Here is a 22909-nt window from a genome sequence, read left to right as displayed (position 1 = left end):
TGTGTATATCTGTTATGTGTGCATATACACAACACACACACATATATCCTGCAGGTATTTCTTACAAGGAGTGGAAAACCCTTACTCATTTATTTCTCTCTCCATGTGTTTTAAAAGAAGATCAAATTAGCTAATGTCTGCTTGGAAGATTTAGAGGGGGGGCGTTATCACCAGGGGCAGGAAGAACAACAAAACAAGCCAAGGATTTCCATCTTAAAAACATTGGCTCTGAGGCCCAGGGCGAAACATTTCAAATGCTGATTTCTTTTGTGATTTAGTAGAAATCTTTATGTTGAGATTCTTCTATAGGTGAAATCCTTGAGAATTTGAATTTAGAAAGAGAATCTGTTGGCATATAAATGCTAAATTGGCGAGAAAGAAATTGCCCAGGAGCTGGCAGTCAATCCCAAAGTGCTGATTCAGCAACTCTTTAAACTTTCGGCTAAAATCTATTTAGCTTCCCTTCCCTGCTGTCTTCCACCAACATGCAACAGCACTGACAACTGCCTCCCACTTGTTTGTTTTTATATCACAGTTTTATAAAGAAACAGCAACCAGCCTCTGGAAGCAGAAGTCCTTCCAATCAAATCCCTACACTTTTCTCTCACACAGATAACAAGACATTCCTTCTCTCAAAAGAGTCAGAAACGAACGAGGAACCCTACAATAAGTATAAAATCATCATCGCTTTTTTTAAAACAGTGTTTTAATTGAAAATAAAGCTAAAGCATGCTTTTTCCAACAGTGCAAATTTCCATCATTTTGATTTACTGCTTCCATCATCACAACATATTACACCAGTATGTCTTACCAAAGGCTCGACTCTAGAAGTCTGCCTGCTTCAACTCTGTCGAGGTTTAAGTGCAAATATAGACAATTGCCTCTGATTGTCACGTGCAGTAGAAAATGATCCTGCTACAAAGATAGGGTGGTTGGGAAAAGTCCTCTTTTTCCCCCAGAGATGTAAAGAAAACAGTGACAAGTCCTGGTTTAAAAAGCCTGAGTTTAGGTGCCAAAGTAGCCACCAAGAGTATGGGGTTCTTCATTGATAATATCCCTTCCACTGGGGCCTCTGTTGCACTTAGCATGCTGAATGTGACTGCATTTCCTTCCGATTCCCTCCAACGGGAGTGTGAGAACCTAACATTTTTTCCTGACTTTGCAAATCTGGAAGGACCAGATTTTGAGAACATCCCCCCCCCCACACACACACCTGCAAACCTTCCATTAGAAACAGAGCTCCAACCCAGTCCCACAACAAAACCTAATGATTGGAAGGCCCCCTCCTTGAGAGTAAAATTTACTTGGAGGCAAATCCCATTGAACGTGGGGTTAGAGCAGCTTCCGAGCAAATGGTTTGGCTGGGTTGAGTATTGTAGCCAAGATAGGCAATCGTGGCCAACCTGAAGGGTTCAAGGTGAAACGAGAAGGCAAAGAGTGGCATGTCCTTTTTTAGTCTCTCTTTTTTTCGTCCTAAAAAAATGCCTGACCATCTAATTCCAACTCTCCCACTGGTGACCCGAGACACGCGCACACTCCCAACTGCAGAGTGCAACTGCTTTTGTGGAAAGGACAGGTGGGGAATTAAAACATAACAATGAACCCTCTGCAATAAAGTAGAAGGTATTCCCAGCAGAAGGATAGTGAATTCTCCCTGTGCAACCTCTCGCTGAAAACAAAACGAAACAAAAAACCTTGTACGGAACTGAACATTTAGACTTCCTGAATTCGAAATCTAGTGCATTTACACGTTAATGGCTCATTCGAATTGATATCATTCAACTTAAAAATAAAAAAAAAATAAACCAAACATTTATTTGTAGCAGTTGGAATTGAGGTACCGGATGCATTACTAGCATTTTGAGACAGTAAAGTGTTCCAGCTTTAGCAGATTCCACTGAGGTGGTTTTTTTTGTTTGTTGTGTGGTGTGTGTGTTTTTAATAAACTTGGAAAACTTTCGCCTGAAGTAGTCTGTGGAATGTTAGACCTCTTTCGTCCTCCTCGTCGTCGTCCCCCCTCCCTTCCCCCCACGATGGGTTTTCATGGCAAAGAAAATAGTAATCCGGTTTTATTTTCGTCGTCCTCCAAAAATAGAATAAACCAGAATTCCCCCACACCATAAAAAAAAAAAAAAAATCAAAATCAAATCGGACGTGATGAGGGGCGGGACCAGCATCCAGCGTAAGATTCTCGAAGGTCAGGAAAAGAAGTAGTTGGGGTCCCCCCCCAAAAAAGGAAAAAAAGACCAACAACACAACAGCAACAACAACAACGACCATGAAGTAGGGTTCCCATTCAATCTCTCTCTCATGAATGAAATTTCCTGAATTTGTGGCTGGGTGGAAGAGGTATTGCTGAGCCGCCCAGCTGCCATTTCCAGACAGGATGGGCCTTGGGAGGCGGCTGCGCATCCCGGGCGGTGTTTAAGGTGTAGGCTGGCAGCAGATCCCCGTCGAGGCCCACCACCAAGGAGGGCGGGCAGGGAAAGTTGCCCATGAAGCTGAAGGGCCTCTTGACGGCCGAGGCGACGTGGCCGGCCGCTCTTTTGCGCCGGCTGAAAACTGTCAAGTCGTCCAGGGCGCCCTCGGGGGCGTCCAGGAGCTTCCCGGCGGGCAGGCGGGGGCTCCGGACGGATTTCAGATTTGGTTTGAGCGGCGGCGGGCTGGGCAGCAGGGCTCGCTTGCCCAGCACCAAAGTCCGGTAGTTCTTCCTCACCCGGGCTCCAAATTTGTACTCCCCATCCTCGGGTTTGGCGGCGGCGGCGGCGGCGGCGCCTAAAGTGCAGGAGGCGAGGGCCTGGCTCGACGGGGCGGGCTGGCCCGGGGGGCTCAGCGGAGGGCTGGGGGGCTCGTCAGTGCAGCAGGCGGGGTCTTCCTTGGCTGGCAGCAGAAGTTCCTGAGGCTGGTGGGTCGGGCTGGGTGGCGGAGACGGCGAGGGCCCGGGCTCGCCGTCCGCCTCCAGCTTGTGCTCGTCATCGCTGCCTTCACATTTGAGCGGGGGCTGGCTCTGTCCCTGAACGGGGAGGGCGCCATACTCGGCGTTGGCACTGCTGTCCTCGACTTTAATCTGGGCAATGGGCACAAGGGGAAGCGGCTCGGGGTATTCAGCAGCAGCAGCAGCAGCAGCAGCAGCAGCAGCAGCAGCAGCAGCAGCAAGCACCTCGGGCTGGCTTTGGGAGGAGGAACAGCCCAGGCAGGGGGTCAATGGGCGATGGGGCTGGGGGGCTTCTGGGGGCACCCCAAGAGCAGCAGTAGGGCTCTCTGCATGAGCTGGAGGAGGAGGAGGAGAGCGGGTGGGCCAGCCTCTCGCCGCGTCTCGAAGGAACCTTGGCTGTGGCAAAGCGTGGGGCGTCTTTGGGCTGGGTGAAGGGCACCCCCTGGCCAGGCAGGGGGCGGCTTTCAGGTCGGGAGCTTTCACGTCGGGCGAGGGAGAGGGACACCCGCCGCCCCTTCGGACCTGGCTCAGCTCCCCAAAGCAGTGGCAATCCACACCGGGCTCGGTTTTGGGGACCCAGCCGGCAGGGGTGATGCCCCAGTCCTCCTCGGGCGCCTCGGCTTTGATGCTCCGCGCGGGTCCTGGGAGGCTCTCGTCCCGTCCAGCCGAGGCGGGCGTTGGAGGCAAAAGACTGGCCGGAACCCCCGCCAGACCGGGCGGCTTGCAGAAGCTGGTGCGCCTGAAGCGGATGCTCTGCACGGATGCTTGGCTGGAGCCGGAGCTGGAGTCCGATTCCGAGCTGCTCTCCTCTTCTTCTTCCTCTTCCTCCTCCTCCTCCTCGTCTTCCTCCTCGTCGGAGCTCAGCTCGCTGGAATCCGAGGCGTAGCTGCCCTCCTCGTCCTCCGAAGACCCCGAATTGCTGCTGCTGGTCAAACTGGAGCAGAAATCGGAGTCGTTGGCCGCGTGGTCCGAATAGGAGCTGGAGTCGGAGTCACTGCTGTAGGAGGGCTCCGGGAAAGGCTGCTGGGGCGGCGCCGGCGCCAGGAAGCTGTTCAAGCCCGGCAGCCTCTCCAGCGAGGCGGCTTTGGGGGGCTTGCCGGCGCGGGGCACCAGCAGCGGGAAGCGCCCCTCGGCGGCTTTCTTCCTCTTGGAGCGGCAACCCAGAGCCAGCGGGCCGCTCTCCGACGTGGCGGCGGCGGCTGCGGCCGCTGCAGCTGCTGCAGCGGCGGCGGCGGCGACGAGCTTGGGTTGGCTGGCAATGGCGGCCGAGGAGTGGTAGTAGTAGTGCGGGTGCTTGGAGCAGAGCAGGCTCCGAAAGCAAGGCGCCTCCGACGCCAGCGAGACGTAGCGCGGCGCCAGCGGCGCAGTTTCATAGTTTGGCGACCCTTTGCAAGGGGATCGCGCCAGTCCCGGCGCGCTGGGCGCGGGCGATTTGCTCCAAAAGTGAGGTAGATCCGAAGCCGGTAGGAAAGCGCCCGATGCCGCCGCCGCCGCCGCGCGCCACGCTTTCCGTCGGCGGCCGCTGCTGCCTCCGCCGCCGCCGCTGCTGGCCAGAGGCGCGGCGGCTCCATTCAAACCCAGCCAAAGTTTACCGCCTCCTTTCCAGAAGGCCGCGTAAGGGTCCGGCCCGGGGGCTTCTTGGAGGGCCGCGGCCCCCTTGCGCTTGGTCCTGAGCACCCTCTCGGTTTTGCACGACGTGTAGAGCGCCTCGACGTCCTCGCGGGAGATGAGGGTGCATTTGGCGGCGTGGAAGGCGATGGAGTTGATGGCTTTGAGCTTGCGCAGCTCCTGCAGGTCGCAGTGGTGCTTCTGCACGTTGAGGTGGTCCATGCGCTTGTGCACCGTCGTCCGAGGGATGTTCTTCAGCAGATCCGTGAAGACCTGCGACAGCGCGAACATCTGCTTGCCCCGGATCACCAGGTAACCCAGGCGCACGCCGTCCACCTCCTCGAAGCCCGACTTCAGGTGGTCTCCCATGGCGCGCGCCTCAGAGCAGTCCCGGCATCCGGGCAGCGGGAGGGAGCATAAAAAGGGGGCGCCGGAGGGGCCCCCCCAACCCCCACACATGCACGCCGCACCCCGGACTTGGAACCAGCAGCCTTCGGCGGCGGGAGGAAAAGGTGTGCAGCCGGCGGGGGCGGATGGAGGGGGTGGGTGGCAAGGAAGGAGAGGAGATCCACGCGAGAAAAGGCTATTTATATATATATATATATATATAAAAAATCCTCAGCCAGGTGCTGGAGCGGGGTCTCAAGGCATCCTGCTGGAGCAAAAAGAACAAAGCCTGTTATACCCGATCAAACTTTAGGTGGGGGGCGGGGGGGAGATGTTGGAATCAGGAGAGAGAGAGAGAGAGAGAGAGAGAGAGAGAGAGAGAAAGAAAGAAAGAAAGAAAGAAAGAAAGAAAGAAAGAAAGAAAGAGGGGCTGAGCGCTATAGGGAGGGGATTTTTAAAAAACCCAGGTCCTGGAAAACTGCCTTAGGGGATTGGGCGGGAGCGATTGGCTCGCTTGCCCCCGGTGTTTCTCGACGGCACTGAGGCAGGCTGGCTACCTGTGCCCTTTGGCTGGCGGCTTCCCCCCACTGCCCAGCCAGGATAAAGGAATGTGAGCCAAAGGGGGCTGTGCGGAGACGAGCCGAGCCACGCAGCCGCTCTTCCCGCCGCTGCTTTCGCTCCAAATCAAATGACAGAGGGAAGTGAGCTGGTCCGGAGACACCTTCATCAATTAATTCCCCTCAAGCCAGCGCTGATTGGACACTCCTGACAGGTGATGCAATAAAAATTGATATTCCACCCCCTTCGCAGCTCCCCCCCCTCCAAATCTCTGGCTAATTAGCATACTCTTAGGCTTCTACCTCCCCTCCCAAAGTAAATAATACTGTTAGTATATAAATCTTTCTATTAAACAATCCGGAGCTCCCAGCCAGCCCACAGCTCGCTCTCGGCGGCGCTGGCGACTGAAGGACCGGGTTTGGAAGCCCTCGGTGACACGGGTTTTGTTTTATTTTTTGAAACAAATATAAGAAATAAATGGAATTTGGAAACCTTCTTGGGGTTATTTAGTGGGGATAAAGTGCGGGTGTGGGGAGGACAGAAAGCTGTTTCCCCCACGATATGAATTCTGTGGATGTAAAGATTGGAAGGGGGAGCTTTTAAGTAACCATTTTAAAGGGGCGCTTATTCTGCAATGCGTGTCAAAAGGAGGGCTCCTCAACTGGTATTCCCCTTCCTTTGGCTTGCAAGCATAGTTAAACAAAACAAAAACAAACAAAAAAACCAAACAAAACACCCTGGGGTTTGTCTGACGTTATTTTGTATATTTCTGTGAACGACTCGGAAAACGAGAATACAGTACTCACGTCCCTTCTTTTCCTCTTCCTCCTGGTCTCTCACTCTCACTCTTTCCGATAGCTAAGTTGGTGCTACTGGGGGTGGGTGGGAATTATTTAGGGCTGCGTGCTTATCCTGAGCTCCAGCCTCGCAATACTGTAACACTTTTCTCTGAAATTCTGCCTGTAATATTGGGGGGTGGGGGAGGGGGAGAGGAGGGGGAGAGGAGGAGGTTGGAAGAGAGAGAGAGAGAGAGAGAGAGAGAGAGAGAGAGAGAGAGAGATCGGGACGCGGGCTCACGTCAGACCCATAACAAAGCCGAGATAAGCCAGCAGCAAGGTCTCTACTTTTCCACAGTTCCCCCGCGCTAGCTCCCAAGGTGGAGGGAGTCCCCCCTCCGGTCCGCGCGTCCACGCCAGGATCGCCTGCGTGTTGATTGCTTCCAGCAGGGGGAAAAAGATGGCAACAGAGCCGAGAGGAAAGCTTGGAGAAGGAGGAGGAGGAGGAGGAAGAAGGGAGGAGGAAGGGGAAGATTGCAATGGGTCACAGGGATGCTTCTGACTTCTAGGGTGCCGCCCTCGCTAGAACTTCCCTGGAGGCTGAGGGTTCTTTCCCCCCCGCCCCGCTACCTGCGGTCCAGACGATGAGACTCCCCCCCCCCTCCCCGCCGCTGGAATAGTAAATTCACTGAAGGTGTCTGGGTGTAAGGGGTTTCCTATTCACACGTTCGGTGTCAGAATGTGGGTGCGGGAAAGAGGCTTGCCCCTCCCCCCGCACGCTTCCATCGCTCTATAGAAAAGGCTCTCCCCCCCCCCCCCACCTTACAATTCCAACTTTCACCTTTCCCAAGTGGCGGCCGAATATTTTCGGCTCCGTGGACAAAAGAGGGATGGGAAATAAGGCCCAGCCCACGAAAAACTTATACTGTCTTATGGGGGGGGTGTTTGAGTGTATTATCCCGCCCCCCTCCAAGCCCTTCCGTCTTTCAGATCTAACCCAACCCAACGGCAAAACGACTAGCGGCCCGGCCCTATTCCCCGCATCTAAGCGGCTGAAGCCCCAGTCGAGCCGGAGTCGAATCGGCGTCGATCCAAATCCTGCTAGTCCGCGGGGTTGCGGTGGATCGCAGTCGCTAATCGATTCACGCCGAATTCCGGCCAGAAGCACAAAGTGGCTGTGTCTTTGCAGAGAGGAGCTCGCGGCCAGAGCCAAAATGAAATGCATCCCTGTGCTCCAGGAAAACCACTGGGATTCCTCGGACTAAGAAACTGTGTGTGTGTGTGTGTGTGTGTGTGTGTGTGTGTGTGTAGGGGGGGGGCGGAAGGTAAGAAGAAGATGGCCTGCCTTCGAAGGCCATGTGTCCCACTGACATAGATTCCCATAGTCCTATGCCCCATAATATCAGCGGCTGCAGAATGATTACGCCAGAACTGGGAAAACAAATAAGCAAGTCTACCAACAGAGCTCAGCAGTCCCGTCCCGTCCCCACAAAAAAACTCATCCTGTGTGTCCCCCCCCCAAAAAAATCCCCTCCTCTTGCTTGCTTTTTTTTTTTTTTTTTTTTTGGTGATTCATTTTCACGGTCGTTGTGCATGACTAGATAAAAATTCAGCAGGCGATTTCTCTCTCTTCCAACCGGCCCCCTCCCAGCTCCCAGTGTGTGGACTGAAGGGCCAAGGGGTGCTGGCGAGCGCCCGGAAATTAAGAAAGCCCGTGGCCTCGCCTCTCAACTCAGGCTGGGCTTGACCGAGCCTTGGAGCTCGGCTGCAGCTCGCCAGACAGAAGGCGACACAACTTACACGGAGTGACTTCTTCCCTCCGAGCTCCAAGGCCCGGTTCCCTCTTGAATCAAGAAACTGTTGAGAGAGAGAGAGAGAGAGAGAGAGAGAGAGAGAAAGAAAGAAAGAAAGAATTTATACACACACACCCTTGTCTCAAGGAATATCATTCCTAGATATGTGTGGGTGTGATTATATATAATATTATATATTATAGATCTCCCTTGAGACAAGAGCGAAAAGGAGAGCTTGGTCCAGGGTCTCGTGATAGTACAGCCCTTCCAACGCAATCGAAAGGAGGTGGCGAACAATGAATGGAAGGCTCCTCGCAGCCCAGTTGAGCTCCGCATCTGGCTGCCTTCGCCTGTGCGCGTTCCTCTTCCCCCTCGCGCAGGAGACATCGCCTCTCATTCTGGAGCTGCAAAGCAAAGTTTGGAGGGGAAACAGCTGCCTGGCTGTTTTATTTTGTGGGGGGGGGGTGTGGGTGTAGAATGAAGCGGGAAGAGGGAAATAAAGCGGTATCTGCTTTTGTAGGGTTAAGCAATGGGGACCTTTCAGACCCCTCTGTTCTCGGTCTCCTATTCCCCAGGATGGCAGCCGTCGTCTCGTGCCCCCCCCCCACTCCCGGCACACACACAGCCCCACACAACGCTGCTCCTCCCCCTCCTCCCCCTAATTTGATGCTGAAGGTGATGGCATCCCTGACAGGCCGATCCACAAAGTAAATGAAGCCCGAGGTATTGGCTTTAAAGTTCCGGCGGATGCCTCGCTGTTTGTCTATTTCGCAAAGTTGAGTTCTAAAGTCGTGGCTCGGTTACTTTTAGGTTCCAAATCGGCACAGGCTATACAACCAAGTCATCCGCCTTGCAAAGGGTGGCGTACTCCGGAGTAAAGAGGTTGTGGGGATCTCAGCCACAAAACAAGCGCATCCAGGCTCGGAGACAGAGCCACATCCATTCTGCCTCGCAAACTCTCTCTCTCTCTCTCTCTCTCTCTCTCTCTCTCTCTCTCTCTCTCTCTCTCTCACTCACACACACACACACACACACACACACGACTACAGTCGTCTGCTTCTTTGGCTTCTTCAGGCTGGGTCCCCAGTTTTTGTTTGCTTTAAACATCGACGTTAAAAGTAACAAAATCGGGTGTGTGCGCGCTTTAAATAGCTGCTTTTCTTTAGCAAATCGACATTTCTACCAAGGTACAACGTTAACTCCCTATTTGAAAAAATAATAATCGTGGTAACAACTGTGTGTGTGTGTGTGTGTGTAGGACTAGATCAGTTAATATACAAATAAACACACACACCAAGACAGAGATCTTAAGGAAATATTCAATACACATGGGAAAGGCACATTGGAGTCGAGTTGAAACTCCCCCACCAGATTCCCTCCCGCAGCCTTTTGTTCCTTGAAACTTCTCCATCTTGAGTTTGCGGGGGGTGGGGGAGGGGAGGAACCTGCCAGTTTTCTTGTGGTCATCAAAACACACCGCTGCATATCCGGGATCTTCCTTACGCACTTCGGGAGTCGATCCTCAATTCCACAACCCCTCGCGGACCGAGGACCCTCTCTGGAAGCAAAAGGAAGGCCGAGGAGGTTTTTCCAGTGGATTCGCAGGCAGACATACCGAAGCTAGCAACAGTTTTGCAGCTTCAGATTATGAACGTGAGAACGCCCTCTCCAAAACACACAGCCACACACGCTGGGGGAGCGGAGAGATATTGGGGTGTGTGCAAATAAGGTGCCTGTTGTCGGCGGTGTTCAAAATTAGGCGAGACTTTACTGATTTCCCTGAGTGAACAACAGACGCCGGCAGCGTTCATAGAGGAAAATCAAAGGCAGTACAATTTCTCGGCCCTGCCACTGAGTCCGCCTCTCCAGTCCAGCTACGGGGGATTCCTTGAATTCAAATACAATTTTAAGCACGCTTTCGGGGCGGGATGGGGGGGACCCTAATTAAACGGAGTAGAACTTCCTTCCAAGTAAACGTGCTTTGGCTTGGACTACTAGGCTGCAACCCTAAAACGCTTAGTTGGAAGCAAGTTGCTCTGCAACCCGCGGGACTTATTTTTCCAAATACCAGGAAGATCTCTGTATGTTTGCAAATCCTGCCGAAGGATTTAGGAATAAATCTCTGCACAGCGAAAAAGAGTGAGGTTCACTGCATTGTGAATCTGTTTTGTTTTGTTTTGTTTTGTAGGGTGGGGAAGGTGTGTGTTTTACCTGAGGCTGAAATGTGGCCTTCTTTTTCTTTCTGGCGAAACAGATAAGGCTACCGGTGGATCCATATACCAATTAGACGAGGAAATACTTGGATTTTAGGTCGTCTTGCAGCCTGGAAAACCTTTAAGTGAAAGTCTTCGAATTTAAGCTGATTTAGTGACACTGATTTCAGGCATCAGTCCCGGTAGTTATGAATGGGACGCGGTGGAACTAATGGAATCAATAATTCGAAAATCAATTAGATTGAATCGGGTTCAGCCTTTGGACAACAATTCAACTGGGTTGTGGATAGCGAGAACGCTCATGAGGCATTTTCCTCTTCTCACCTCCGAGAGAGAGAGAGATTATCAATCAAATGTGCTCCTTTTCCCATCGAGTAGCCCCAGTCTGTAATGTATACCCTACCTTAGATAGGATTTCTTTACCTTAGATGATATTTCAGTCTGAAGCACTCTTGGCGAACGACAAACCTAATTAGAAAATAACGAGGAAAAATAATATTCCTCACCCAATGCTGTAAACCTATTCCCATTGATCTCAGATTGCATAGTTGTTGTTTTTATTCTGTGGTATTAAAAATATATAGAAGCTCCCTTGTATCGCTGCTTTTTTGGGGAAAAGGGGGTTTACTGGGAGATGAGTGTGTCTGCGTTTGAGAGAGGGGGGTATATATTTGAAAACGCCCTCTGAGGTTGTGCTTTGATATATTTTCATTGTATTATCATGACTATGTTTAAACAGCCCTGCAATCCAGGCTGACCTCTTATTTCTGGGGCAAGTCACTCAGAGCACCATTTACAGCCCTTTAAATGTTTACTTGTGAAATGCAACAGCACTTTAAGCTTCTATTTTCACTAGGTCCTCGAATTCTCCGTATCCTGGTGCATTTTCACACTACAACAGCCACCTCCAGACTATCTTATTCTTGGTTATAACCCTTTCCCGATTGGCACAGCTTATTATTCGTGGGTTATTCTGCATATAATTATTATAATCATTATTATTTTATTTCAGAGGTAAAAATATATCATTTCCCAGCCTAAATTAGGTTTTCAGAGTTTGTGCATTGCCTGTAGTCCCCCCTATAATATATCCAGGGCAGATTGGGGGAGGGGAAGAAACAGTTGGGGAATATGGCAAAGGGACCAAAACCTGTCAAAAGGGTCATTCAGCTCCCCGTATCATTCAGCCAAACGTAAGTGCAGACTTTAAAAAAACCCTCCACATACACTTATTTTAAAAAGGACAAGCATAGACACCTTTTGACACATTACAGCAATACCCAGTATAGTTAAAGGCTTTGCGTGGGGGACACTCCAAGACCCATAGCTAAGTTCCTGCAACACATCACACTGTGAGTTATTTCTCTGTAAACAGAGCAACAATTTATAGTGCTGTTGAGGGCTGCTTTGTTTTCTCACATGGACATATCTTCTTGCTTTGCAAATATCAGGAAAAGAGGTTTTCTTCTCTTTCATCGTCAAATTTTCCCCTAGAAACCTCGCTCATCCTTGTTGTTTTTAAACCTCACTTTTAAAGAAGAGGTTTTTTGGGACACAAACTGCCTGCCATGTTGCCTACTGACCCATAATCAAAATGCAGTGACCTCCTACCCTTTTTTTGCCCCTTGACCCATCCCGAATTCAATGCAGCCTTTATAAATTTGCAAATCCTTGGACGTAAAGGGGGATTTGGGGAGGCTTTGTTCTGCGAGGATCCTAAAAGTGTGCATTTTTAATTAGACACAAAGGTGCAGTAAACAAAGACTCAGGGACACGCTGGTGTTTCTGACGTACAGGTGGGCAGAACCCCCCCCCCACACGCCTGGACTCGATTGCAAAAGATATATTGCCCACCCCAAACGCCCCCCTCCAAATTGCCGCCAAAAATAACGCACCAAAAATTGAAGCAAGCAGCAAAAGGCAATTACAAACGCACACGAGATCCAAAGGGTTAGGGATTGCACCAAATTAGCAATGTGGTACAAATCACTTTCATGACGTAAGGAATGGTCAGGCCAGAGTCGTGCAGCGTTCCTCATCTCTAAGGACTGTGGGGATCCTGATGACCCGGGGAGGGGGAGAGAGCGAGAGAGAGGGAGAGGGACGGAGAGAGATTTGATCTGAAGCTACAGGCACATTCCCTTATCTCCCTAGCTATCAGCCAGTTTAAAGGACACCGTAATTACGATTGCGATAAAAGCAAGACAATGCCTGCCTATTTGGGCTGAATAAATAAGGAATGTTTACAACTGTAGAATGTTTCAGTGGCAATTAAAGGCTGGCAAAGAAAACCTCTCCTTCTGCCCTCAACCTTATTTACTCGGTTTTGCTTTTATTGCAATCTTTTCATTCCTTTCCTATGCAGCAGATCACCTTTTTAGAAGGGTGGTAAAGAGGAAATGGGGAGCGTTACATGAGGGACAGAAAAGACACCAGAGACGCCTGCTCCATATTTGTTGTTATTTTTCTTCATTTCTCCAGTTGCACACATAGAGCGAAACTTTCAGGTCTAGCCATAAAAGAGCCGGGACATCCAGGGCGGTGTTACAATATGGCGCTGAGGGGGCTATGCTCATTTCCACCCACAACCAAAACCCAAAGATATTTGAGGGGCTCCAGAAGGTGTTGGTGGACAATCAGAGCCTTATTTCCTCTCATGCCCGGAAACCGAGGGAAGCCGAAAATCCACCTCATTTGCTAAGACACAAGGATCTATTCAACTATCCATTGTATCAGCAAACCTCATCATAATCAGATTAAATGCAGGTTTGGACACTAATACCTGCGAGGCTGAGCAGTATTTCTGCATACTCGCCTGGAGTATGCAGAAATCCGTGAATGGGCTTCTTTTGCTCGCTTGATCACCGCGTTACCAAAATAGTAACACCAACAGCATTTCCTCTTAAAAACAAAAAAACTGGTCCTCCTCCTCCTCCGACACATTTTCTCCCAGCTACAACCATAACCTAAACTTCCCAACCTCGTTTTCTACCGCCGGCTCATTTGTTTTTATTTCGAGATTCAAAACTTTTGCCACATGGGGTGAGAGCAAGAAGGGTAGCGGGTTTCAAATGCAGGCAGGGATCGGCTTTTAACACATTCGCTCTTAAGGAATGAATAAAGTGCAAACTTTTTCTTTCTTTCACGTTAAACTCTCACCGGGGAAGGTTTCCTTATTTAAAGCTAAGGGAGGGGGGCAAACATGCGCGTATGTGCGTGTAGTGGCGGCGGCGGGGGGCATCCTAGTGTATATTTGCAGCTCTCTGGCTAGTTCCAGGCCCCCTTTCCTTTTGAAAGTTTTAGACCTTCAATACCCTCGGATTCTACTGGCAGACTTAGGATGGCCTTGGAGGGTCCTAAACGCGACCATTCACTGAGGCGGGGGGCTACAGCTTGCAACAACGTGCTCGGCAACTTAATCTTGCCCCAAAATGGGAAGAGCGCGCAAAAGAACGGAATACAAACTCTCTCTACATCTCTAGTCCCTTTCTAAGGTGGATTGTGTATTTTGCAGCCGGTGGGAACGTCTGGATTTCGCAGCAAAAAGGAGAGAAGGTGAGTGTTTTATCCTTGTAGCCGCCAGTTCGTGGAGAAACAATGCCAGAACAAAGGGGACCACTTCTCCCTATGAAGCGTTTTGCATTTTCTTCCTCCATTTCTCATCGAGGAGACACTGGGGAGGGGGAAGGGAGAGGCGACCTCGCACAACTTTTTCGCTTTTAGGTAAGAAAGGCTGGAGCGAGCGGGGCGTTTGAGAAACTAGCCACCGGCGCGCGGATTTAAATACTACTCAAAAGAGAAAGGGAGAAGGATCCCAGCAGCAGCAGCAGCAGCCGCCGCCACCTCCCTCGCACCGCCTGCAGCAAACGGGTCCGCCGCCAATTCAGCGGCGCTGAAACTGGAGAAACGGCTCACGCCGTCTCGGCCGCAAAAAGAAAAAAACCCAAACACCACCTAAACCCTCCCTTCCGAAGGCGAGCCGGCGCCTCCAGCCCGGCCGGGCTTTCGAGCGACTGCTCCGCGCGGAAAAAACGGCTAGGAGCCGCGCGAAGGAGGAACGGGGCTGCGTTTTAAAACGCAAAATCTCGCCGCCGCCTTCGGAAAAGCGGCCCAGGAAGGAAACGTAGGGAATATATCAGGGGCTCCCCGCCCCCCGATCGCGGGGAGCAAAGGAGAAAAAGGGCCCGGCGAGGTTTGTGCGTGCGCAGGCTGAGGAGGGCAGCGCGCCTTCACGAACAGCTCTCCTGTTTGGGGTTTTGTGGGGCAAGGGGGAAGCGGGAACTGGAGGCTGCAACGTCCTTTGCAGCCGAGAAAGCGCTTCTTGCCTCGGCGGGAGCAGGGAGAACCCGGGGCCTGTTGTGGCCCAAGCTCAGGAGGTGGAGGCGGCATTGCCTAAGTTGTCCCCGCGTAGCAGCAGCAGCAGCAGAGGATTCCCCCCCCCCTCCAATGTTTATAGCTCTCCCCTTCGGCTGCATTGTCCGGGAGCAGCGGGGGGAGGAGACTGGAGAGAAGGGGCCCAACGTCTCCTTACGCCAATGTAAGGCGTCGCTGCCTCCTTCCCCCCCAGAGAAGAAGAGTGGCGGGCAGGCAGGCAGGCAGGCAGGCAAGCGCAGTTAGCACGAGGAACCCGCCACCGCCGCTGCAGCAACAGCAGCAGCAGCTTCCCTTTCCCCCTCTCGCCTGGGCTCTTTCCATTCATTTACCCGGGCGCAGGGGGCGGGGCCTGCGGGCCGGTGACCTTTCACCTCCTGCCTTCCTGCCTTCTCCTCCCCCTCGGCGTTTCCTTTTGCCGCTCGGCCATTTGCTTACCCAGAAGCCAGCGCGCCGGGCGCGCTCGTGCCGAGCTCGAGTCTCTCGTAATCGCCCCTCTCAACCCCGCCCACTCCGCTTCTCTCTCCCCTCCCCTCCCGGGCGCGCGGCTTCCAATCTCAGGCCGGCAGGCAGCTCCTGGCGGAGGCCGCTGCTGCAACTCCCCGCGTGGACGCTAGGGGCAGCCGCTTCCAAGGGAGGGTGCTATTAGCTGCCCGCGGGAGACTTTCTATGAATAATAATAATAATAATAATAATAATAATAATAATAATAATAATAATGGTTCGATAACGCCCTTTATAAAACAGTTCCAAACACTAATTTTACGGTCCCACTAACACTAGTGCAGATTACTTTCAAGTCACGTATTCAACATCCGGTATCACTGTCCACGTTATTATAGGTAATTATTAATTATAATTTCCGACAGCAGTAATTAATTGCATTTATTGAACACAGCTAACGCTTGTCATAAATCAGGATTATTTACAACGATGACGGTAATGCGGCTGAAGAAGAAAAAAAAAAAGTTCCTGAAAGTTTAGGCAGGGCGATTAAAACTGGGAGAAAAGGAGGGGGAGATGGTAAAGGATTTCCCCTTCCATAAGGCAAAGAGCTAGACTTCAAAGCCCCCACATCCAGCCCCCAATATGGGGGAAATGTAATTGAAGGGAATATTAGGGAACTATTTCGAGGATGAAGAGTCACTGCAGTTCCTACTCAGCATCTCCTGCCCCAAGTCATCATCTCCCCTCCCCCTTCCCCCAAAAGCAAAAGGGCTGGCTTTGAAGAAAAAGGTTTAGAACTCTTTGTTTCTACTTTTCTTCCTGACCATGTGAGTGAGGCGGGGTTGGGTCGGTGGGACTGGAAAGCAGCAAAACAGGTCACTGGGTGACTTGTTTCTTCATCCTTCAGCTTTTAGTGTCTCTCTCTCTCTGCCCTAGAAAAATGACACTCCTGGGTTTCCTTAAAAAGAATATTTTAAGTGGGAAAAGAGGGAGGGGGGACTCGAGATCGAGGACTGTTCTAATGGTCTCCGTCTAAAGCATGAGGGGACTACCATCAAATGGCACATCGTTTCACTCTTAAGAATATCTGAATAGATCAAATCCCGCTCGCCCCTCCTTGGAAGGCTGGAAAGAAACAAGTTCTTTTAACGAAGAGCTTTAGAACTTAAGCTAAAGCTGCAGCCGAGAGGGAAGTGTTTTTCTCGGCCTTGCTTGCGGATCTGCAGAGCTTGCAGCGTGGCCCAGAACCGGTAGCGTTCAGATGCACGTGCAGCAGACAGCCCCGGCCATCTGCAATATCTTCAGATCGCTGCCTGCTTTTTGTTTTTGTTGAAGCCTTCCCAACCTGCGAGATCACTGCGAGAACAAAGTGCAGGCTAGGAGCAGGCGTGGGCCGAGCTTCCGGAGGGCTCTGAGACGGAGGAGGGGGAGGGAAGAGGTGCTTCTGGGGACAGCCTCCCAAATCGCAGCTTTCCTCAAAAGCAGCAAGACGTAGAAAGTGGCGACCCAAACGGTGACCTACTGCATACGAGCGGAAGGTTGCAGGGAGGACAGGAATCCACCCGAACAGCGAGGCGGGATTGTACTGCATATTAAAGAAGAGATTTTACGAGGCTGGTTTTCGTTTGAAAGCATGGCCGTGTTAGGCAAATGAGTGTCAAGGCATTGCACACGGCTTTCTTGGGAGATTCTTGCTGGCGACATAATCGATACAAACAAATCATGTAGAAGGGAACAAAAAGATTCTCTCCCCGCGCCACCCTTAAATGGTAATAAAAGACTGACGCTCCATGAATTGTCAAATCCCGCTAAAGGTTTTGAGAGAGACGCTTGTCCACCGGGCGGAAGGGGGATTTGGAGCTGCTTGTTGCCTGTTGAATATGACGGACAAGTGTTTTCTATCCCAGGCAAAATGCGCCTATTCGCCAAATACTCGATTGGAACAGGTTTTGGCATCGGGCTGTTAAAAGGGTCTTGTCAGGTCTTGAGTAAAATAAATATTTTAAAAAATAAAATTCTGACACTGTTAACATGGTTGTCAAAATGTGGAAAAACAAGATACAGTGGTATTTTAATTATTTAAGTGGATTTAAACCTTTTTCCCTTGCTCTCTCTTTTACACACAGCATCCCAGTTAGGCACCTGATAATTTCGATCCAGATACCAATTAATGCCAAGTATTTTGATTAAATTGATTAATCCTCTTATGCTACATGCGTTATTTAGGAGTTCCATGACATGACTTGCATTTCTTAACTTTACTATTTGAGATGTTAAATTGCCATCCATAATCAATTTATTCTGGATCAATCTCTTTGGATTATTCTGGAATAAACAGACTGTTGAGTGTGCTTCTGGGGTTGCAATCCTGACACTTGTTTAGAAGGCAAGCACAACAGAAGCAGTGACCTATTGCCAGTTAAATGTGTTTTAGAAACCAATAGCTGATATTGTGTGATCGGCTGCAATTGTACGCAGGTTTTCTTGAGAGTAAGTCCCACAAACTTAGTCGGCTTTACTTGCAAGTGAACATGAAAGAACCCAATTTTAACTGGGCTGTAAATCGAGTTGCCAGTTAAGTGCCTATAATTTCCCCTAATTAGCATATCTGGATTTCTGTATCCCATGGTTGGGCCATGCTTACAATGAGCAGTGGATTGGTTACAAATAGATTTTAGTTGTCGGAATATAAACCAGCTCATTTAAAAAGAAAATAAGGGAAACGTATTTTATTTGTAACAAAAACACACCAATCAACAGCAGATTGAAAAGAGACACTTCCTCATAGTGCAATAATTAAAAAAATACTCTTTTTTATTAAAAAAGTGGGAAGTAGTTTTATGTTTATGTGAGAAAATATCAAAGCAGGAAAAGGTTTTCTTTACAATAAAATAATTGCAAAGCATCCTCCCACACTCCAAAATATAGCAAATAAACTAAAAGAAAGCCAAAATGTAACACAATTCCACTCATGGTTAAATTATAGGTAAGGAAGTTGAAGGAAAGATGCATTTTGTTTATTTTAAAGGGCCTGTCTAGGTGGCTCTTAGTTGTATTAGTTTGATTTGTTAAAAACAAGAGGAATGCTTTTTGTTTTCTTTAGAGGTTAGCATCTTGTGAATCTGCTGTCTTGTGGTAAAACTATTGAGAATTGTAGAAAGATTCTCAGTGAACAAAGAAGGCAGCGGTAGCAGGGCAATAGGAGCGTGACAGTTTGAGCCAAGGTGGCAAAGAGTTCAAGTCATGAAGACGTTAAACCGAAGTTCTTGGATTGAAGCCAGTTTTGCAAAGTGCATCGGCTTAATTCCCTTTCATTGGGACTTCCTTCCGAGTAAGCGCATATATGAGAGGACAGTAGAGCTCCACTCTATCGGTTGTGGATCCAAGCTTTCCTAAGAGTAGTTTTACCAGGGTTGGAAGAAATTGAGAAAGGTCTGTGGTCAGCACTTGTCCTGATTTGATTGATGATCTATCCCATCCCCCTCCCTTCTTTTCTCCTGCAACCAACCGCTGCAAAGGCTGCTTTAAAGAAGAAGTTTGCCTTTTTGGTTAGGGCACAGAAGCACTCCCCAGAAAAAGCAGCATGTGCTGCTGCTGCTGCATTGGAGGAGAGCGCAGAGCCCCCGCTTTTCCTCTAGGCAGCGCTGCAGCTGTGAAGAAGGACGAGGGAACAGGACAGGGGCCAGCTGGCAAGGCAGTGGCAGCAAAAGGGTTTTTTGCACGGCGCTTTTGCAAGGTCGTCCTGATTGGAACCCGGGACCCTCGTGTAAGGGAAGAGGGGAGAGGAGCTTGGCGGGCAGCCAAACTCAATAACCCCCACCCTCTCCCCTTCCTCAAAGCCCTTTTTGCGTTGATGAAAGAGGTTGAGGGCGAGCAGGTGAAATAATGAATTTGTGGGTGTCGCTTACAAAACGAGAGTCAATTGAGAGGCCTGCTTGTGCAAGGACTAAGCCTGGCTGGCAGGAGGGCTCAGAGAAGGAGCTGCTCCTCCTGAGGGAAGAAGCAGCCCAGCCAGGCTCGCAGCCGGGCCTACTAACTACAGGCCGGCCTGCTCGCCTGCCTGCCTGTAGCCACAGGAGCAGAAGGGGCTGGGCCCCACGAAAGAAGCCGCGAGGGACGCCGAGAGAGCGCAGGGGGAGCTGGGAGGCCGCCTGACGAGATCTGGGGGGCGGAGGGGGGGAAGGAAAGGGGCTGCCGGCGGCGACGGCGGGAGGGGAAGCTGCGAAAGGCGGTAGCAGCTGCCGCCGAGGAGCTGAGGCCTCATTCAGGCAGGAAGTGCAGTTGGAGGGAAGGTGCTCGGTTGCAGCAGGCGGGCCGGGGCAGCAGCGAGCGGGGTAGGCCGGCCTCCGTGAGGGGAGAGGAAGGGGAGCCGCGGCTCCTTTCCCCCCATTGCTCGTAGGGAAGCCGCCGCTGCCGCCCTTCTTCGCGCGAAGGCTCCCCTTGTTTTCTCGCCGCAGCTGTGAAGGAAAAAGGGACGAGCTTCTGCTTTTGGGGTTGAGCTTCCCCAAGCACTATTTTATTTTATTGTTGGGTTCGAGTTTGCGATGCTCTTCCCTCCCGGTTTCCAGCAGCAGTTTTATCTGGTCCATAAGTAGGGAGGACTTTTTTTTATTTCTTCTTCTTCCTTGTTTTCCTCTAGTGCTGCTGTTTTATTCACTGGGCTTTATAGCTCACCGAAGGTAAAAGACCCCACCAGGGAGAAAAAGCTCGCCTGATACAAAGGGAAACATCTGTTCAGCGGTGAATTTTTAGAACAGGACTTTTCGAGAGGGAAGGGGAGGGGGGAAAGGGGCAGGAAACAACTCGAGGAGGAAAAACACTAAATGCTGAAATAATTAGATTTTACGAAGAGGGAGCTAAAGGGAGAGTGGGTTCGGAAAAGAGCGGGTTCTTTTTTTAAAAAAATGTTGCTGAAGTTGGAAAAACCGTGTATTGTTCCTTTCAGAGGCTGGCAAAAATAAAAGTTCTTAAAACGAAAGGCCTGTTCCTTCTGAAGTGTTTCTCTTTAAAAAGTAAAAACAAAAACAAAATGCATTTGTCCTTAAAAACAATTCAGTTAATTTGAGTTGATTTTGGTCATTTTAATTACTTGAAGGAAAATAAACTGCTTAACCTTGTCTTTAAAAAAAAATCCAACAAGTGTCTATAATACATTGTTTTTAAATGTTGCGCCTGGGGTACTGTTTACTCGACCAGCCTTGTTAGATGGGGGGAGGTAAGCGTGTCTACATATATATATATATATATATATATGACTTGAAACCATTTTTCTGGTAAAATAGCTTCTTAGCAATACAGTACTGTTGTTTCATGCAACTTGAGGGAATTTTAAAAGGCGGATTAGAATAATTTCTAAATATTGTATTTCCATGTTCTCTGGGGGGAAATGGAATTTATTGAAGTTCTGAACTTCAGTAAAGCACTCAACAGGGCTGTATTTCTGGACACCATGGAGCAGAAAACTGTTGGTAGCTTTCCTGGAGACAGGGTTGAAATACGTTTGTGTTTATTCCTTTTCTTTGTAAAACTTGCTGTCTTTGGAGCCTTTAGATAGTAAATGTCAATGCAGGAGAATAAGGCAAACCTCACTTTGAAAATAATTTCAGAATTTAAAATTCCCATATTTTGAGACATCACCATAGTTAAAAATATATTGGCGGTTGTAATCTTTAATGATCACGGATCCTGAGTAACAAATAATTAGAATAATATTGAAATATATATATATGCGAGAAGGCCTTCAGATGCACACATAATTTATATAAGGCAATACGTATACAGGGATTTTAAAATCAAATCTGTATTACAGAAGAAAAAATACAGCTGAAGGAACAGGATAAATAGCATGTCTGGTTTTTCCTCAGTGTTCCATACTACTTTTCTTGTTTCCGAAATAGAAACATTTCTCCCATCTTCTTTCTTGCCAAATGGGTAAATTTTTTTTTTTTTAAATGAGAGTAGCACGATGTAAAAAAATCACATTCCGACTCTGAAGTGCCACAGTGAGACTGACAAAAAGTGATCCGAGGCTTGTGCCCTTAATTCGCTCGGAATGTTAAGCTTCCCAAGATACTCCCCGCCTATGCGGTCATGTTAGCTTTTCTCTGTGTTTAGTAGGTGGTTTTTAATGGTTTAAAATTAGTACGTGGATCGTCTGTCCCTTACGTTTGTAATATCAATATTAAAAAAAAGTGTGTCCTGTAACAGAAAACGTCACACATTGTTAGATTTTTTTTTTAATGGTTGCATTTGGCTACTCCATTCATAGACACAATACAATTAATTAACATATTCTTGGGTGTGTTTTTGAGATTGGGAGGTAGTAGCCCCCATTTGAGGAGAAAACTCCTTAAATAAAAAAAGTAACATGATTCTGCCCAAACCAGACACATAATTAATATTGACTAGAGATCTGCTTCATGTATAGCAAGTTGCTTTTATATTTAACAAAACTGCTTTCCTCTCTTTTCTATGGATAATTTCTAACTGGTGATAACAGTCATTCTGAAATAGCTTTATAGTTTACATGCATGATAGGGAATTAAAGATGTTTTCTAATAGAAGAACAAGCATGAATAAAAAGGGGAAATGCAACCTAGGAGTATTGACAAAAATATGAACCAGTATAAACTTTTGATTTCTATTCAAATATAGGCTCATATTTCATGTTTTTTGTGCTTTTTGGTGTGTGTGTGTGGATGAGGGGAAAGACTACTTTCAAATATCCCTACTGCCAGAAACAAACCATTTACAGCAAAATTCCAAATCTTTATTGAGATACTGCAAAGAAAATCAGTACATTACATGTAAATTACATTAAATCTAAACTTTAAAGTTTACTATCTTTCCCCCTGATTAGTACAGCATTATTATATTAAATGTGAATTTTCAAAAAACCTATAATAATAAATTATATTTGTATATAAGCTGAAAGTAGCACTTAACTATATTCCAATGAATAACTTTATAAATTAGCTCTTAAATGTAAACCTTGGGCCTCTCAAACTGAAGGTATGTTTACCCACCATGCTAAAAAAAATTCCTGTGCTGTAATATTTACTTAGAATATTTAATCTAGGGGTTTTATGTAAAAAACACTCTTTTGCATCATGTTTACAGTACATCTCAGGCTGAAATTAACAATTAAATGCTAGCATTATCATAATAGAAGCAGTACTTGGAAAACAACTATTTCATCCACTGGTGCTCCTAGTTAAGTGGCATTTGCCCAAAGCCTCCTGAGGTGATAGTGCAATTTAAAACAATATAATGGATGCTTTAAAAACAACTTACCAGTTAAATTAGTGGTTTTACTGGCTAGATTCTGAGAAAGATTCAAACAATGCCATCACAGTTTTAACTGTCAAAGTTATACTTACATTAATAGGTAGTTTGGTCAGCACACAACTGACTTAAAACTTGTATGTACAAATTGGAAAATGTGTAAATACATTAAAAAATGCAGATGAAAGGTGAACTGCATATAAGCTGGTATTTATATTGCTGCAAAGTATTCCTGCGGTTATGTGTACATGCACACACACAAAATAAAAATATATATGTTTTTACTGGTGTAGCTTTACTCAGAAACTCTATAAGCACATTTTGTTTAAAAGTAAGTTCTGTTTAAACCAATTGGAAAGTAGATTTTAGGACTGAAGTACTCAACACAACAGGATTAACATAGGGAGTAAAAAAACATGGACAAAATGTTATGCTCTTCATAACTGAGCAAGGGCAAATAATTTGCTGAATTCAGACCACTATACCTTATAGTTTTAAATACTATATAGCAGTAGTGTGTATGGCTCAAATCACAAG

General features: G+C 48.4%; 1 protein-coding gene and 2 long non-coding RNA genes across 4 annotated transcripts; 1 reads left to right on the top strand and 2 right to left on the bottom strand.

The window, feature by feature from the left end:
• Positions 1–955: 955 nt before the first annotated feature.
• SKIDA1 (SKI/DACH domain containing 1) lies at positions 956–7226 on the bottom strand. The gene has a single exon (XM_083704773.1). It carries the CDS (start codon positions 5000–5002, stop codon positions 2309–2311), a length of 2694 nt encoding a protein of 897 aa, XP_083560899.1. The 5' UTR covers positions 5003–7226; the 3' UTR covers positions 956–2308.
• A 2132-nt stretch (positions 7227–9358) lies between these two features.
• Positions 9359–15119, bottom strand: LOC310828087. 2 transcript variants are annotated; one of them, XR_014556628.1, is made up of 2 exons: positions 15080–15119; positions 9359–10738 (listed from the first exon to the last, which is right to left on the bottom strand). It is a non-coding gene; the product is annotated as an uncharacterized lncRNA (long non-coding RNA). The 2 variants fall into 2 exon arrangements; XR_014556629.1 differs by having other exon boundaries at positions 14974–15111.
• A 2839-nt stretch (positions 15120–17958) lies between these two features.
• LOC310828125 lies at positions 17959–20066 on the top strand. Its single transcript, XR_014556699.1, has 2 exons — positions 17959–18520; positions 19728–20066. It is a non-coding gene; the product is annotated as an uncharacterized lncRNA (long non-coding RNA).
• The last annotated feature ends 2843 nt before the right edge of the window (positions 20067–22909 follow it).

This window comes from Podarcis gaigeae (genome assembly GCF_964106915.1).
Source record: "Podarcis gaigeae genome assembly, chromosome: 12".
Taxonomy (NCBI): Eukaryota; Metazoa; Chordata; class Lepidosauria; order Squamata; family Lacertidae; genus Podarcis; species Podarcis gaigeae.
This window is presented reverse-complemented; position numbering and strand designations above follow the sequence as displayed.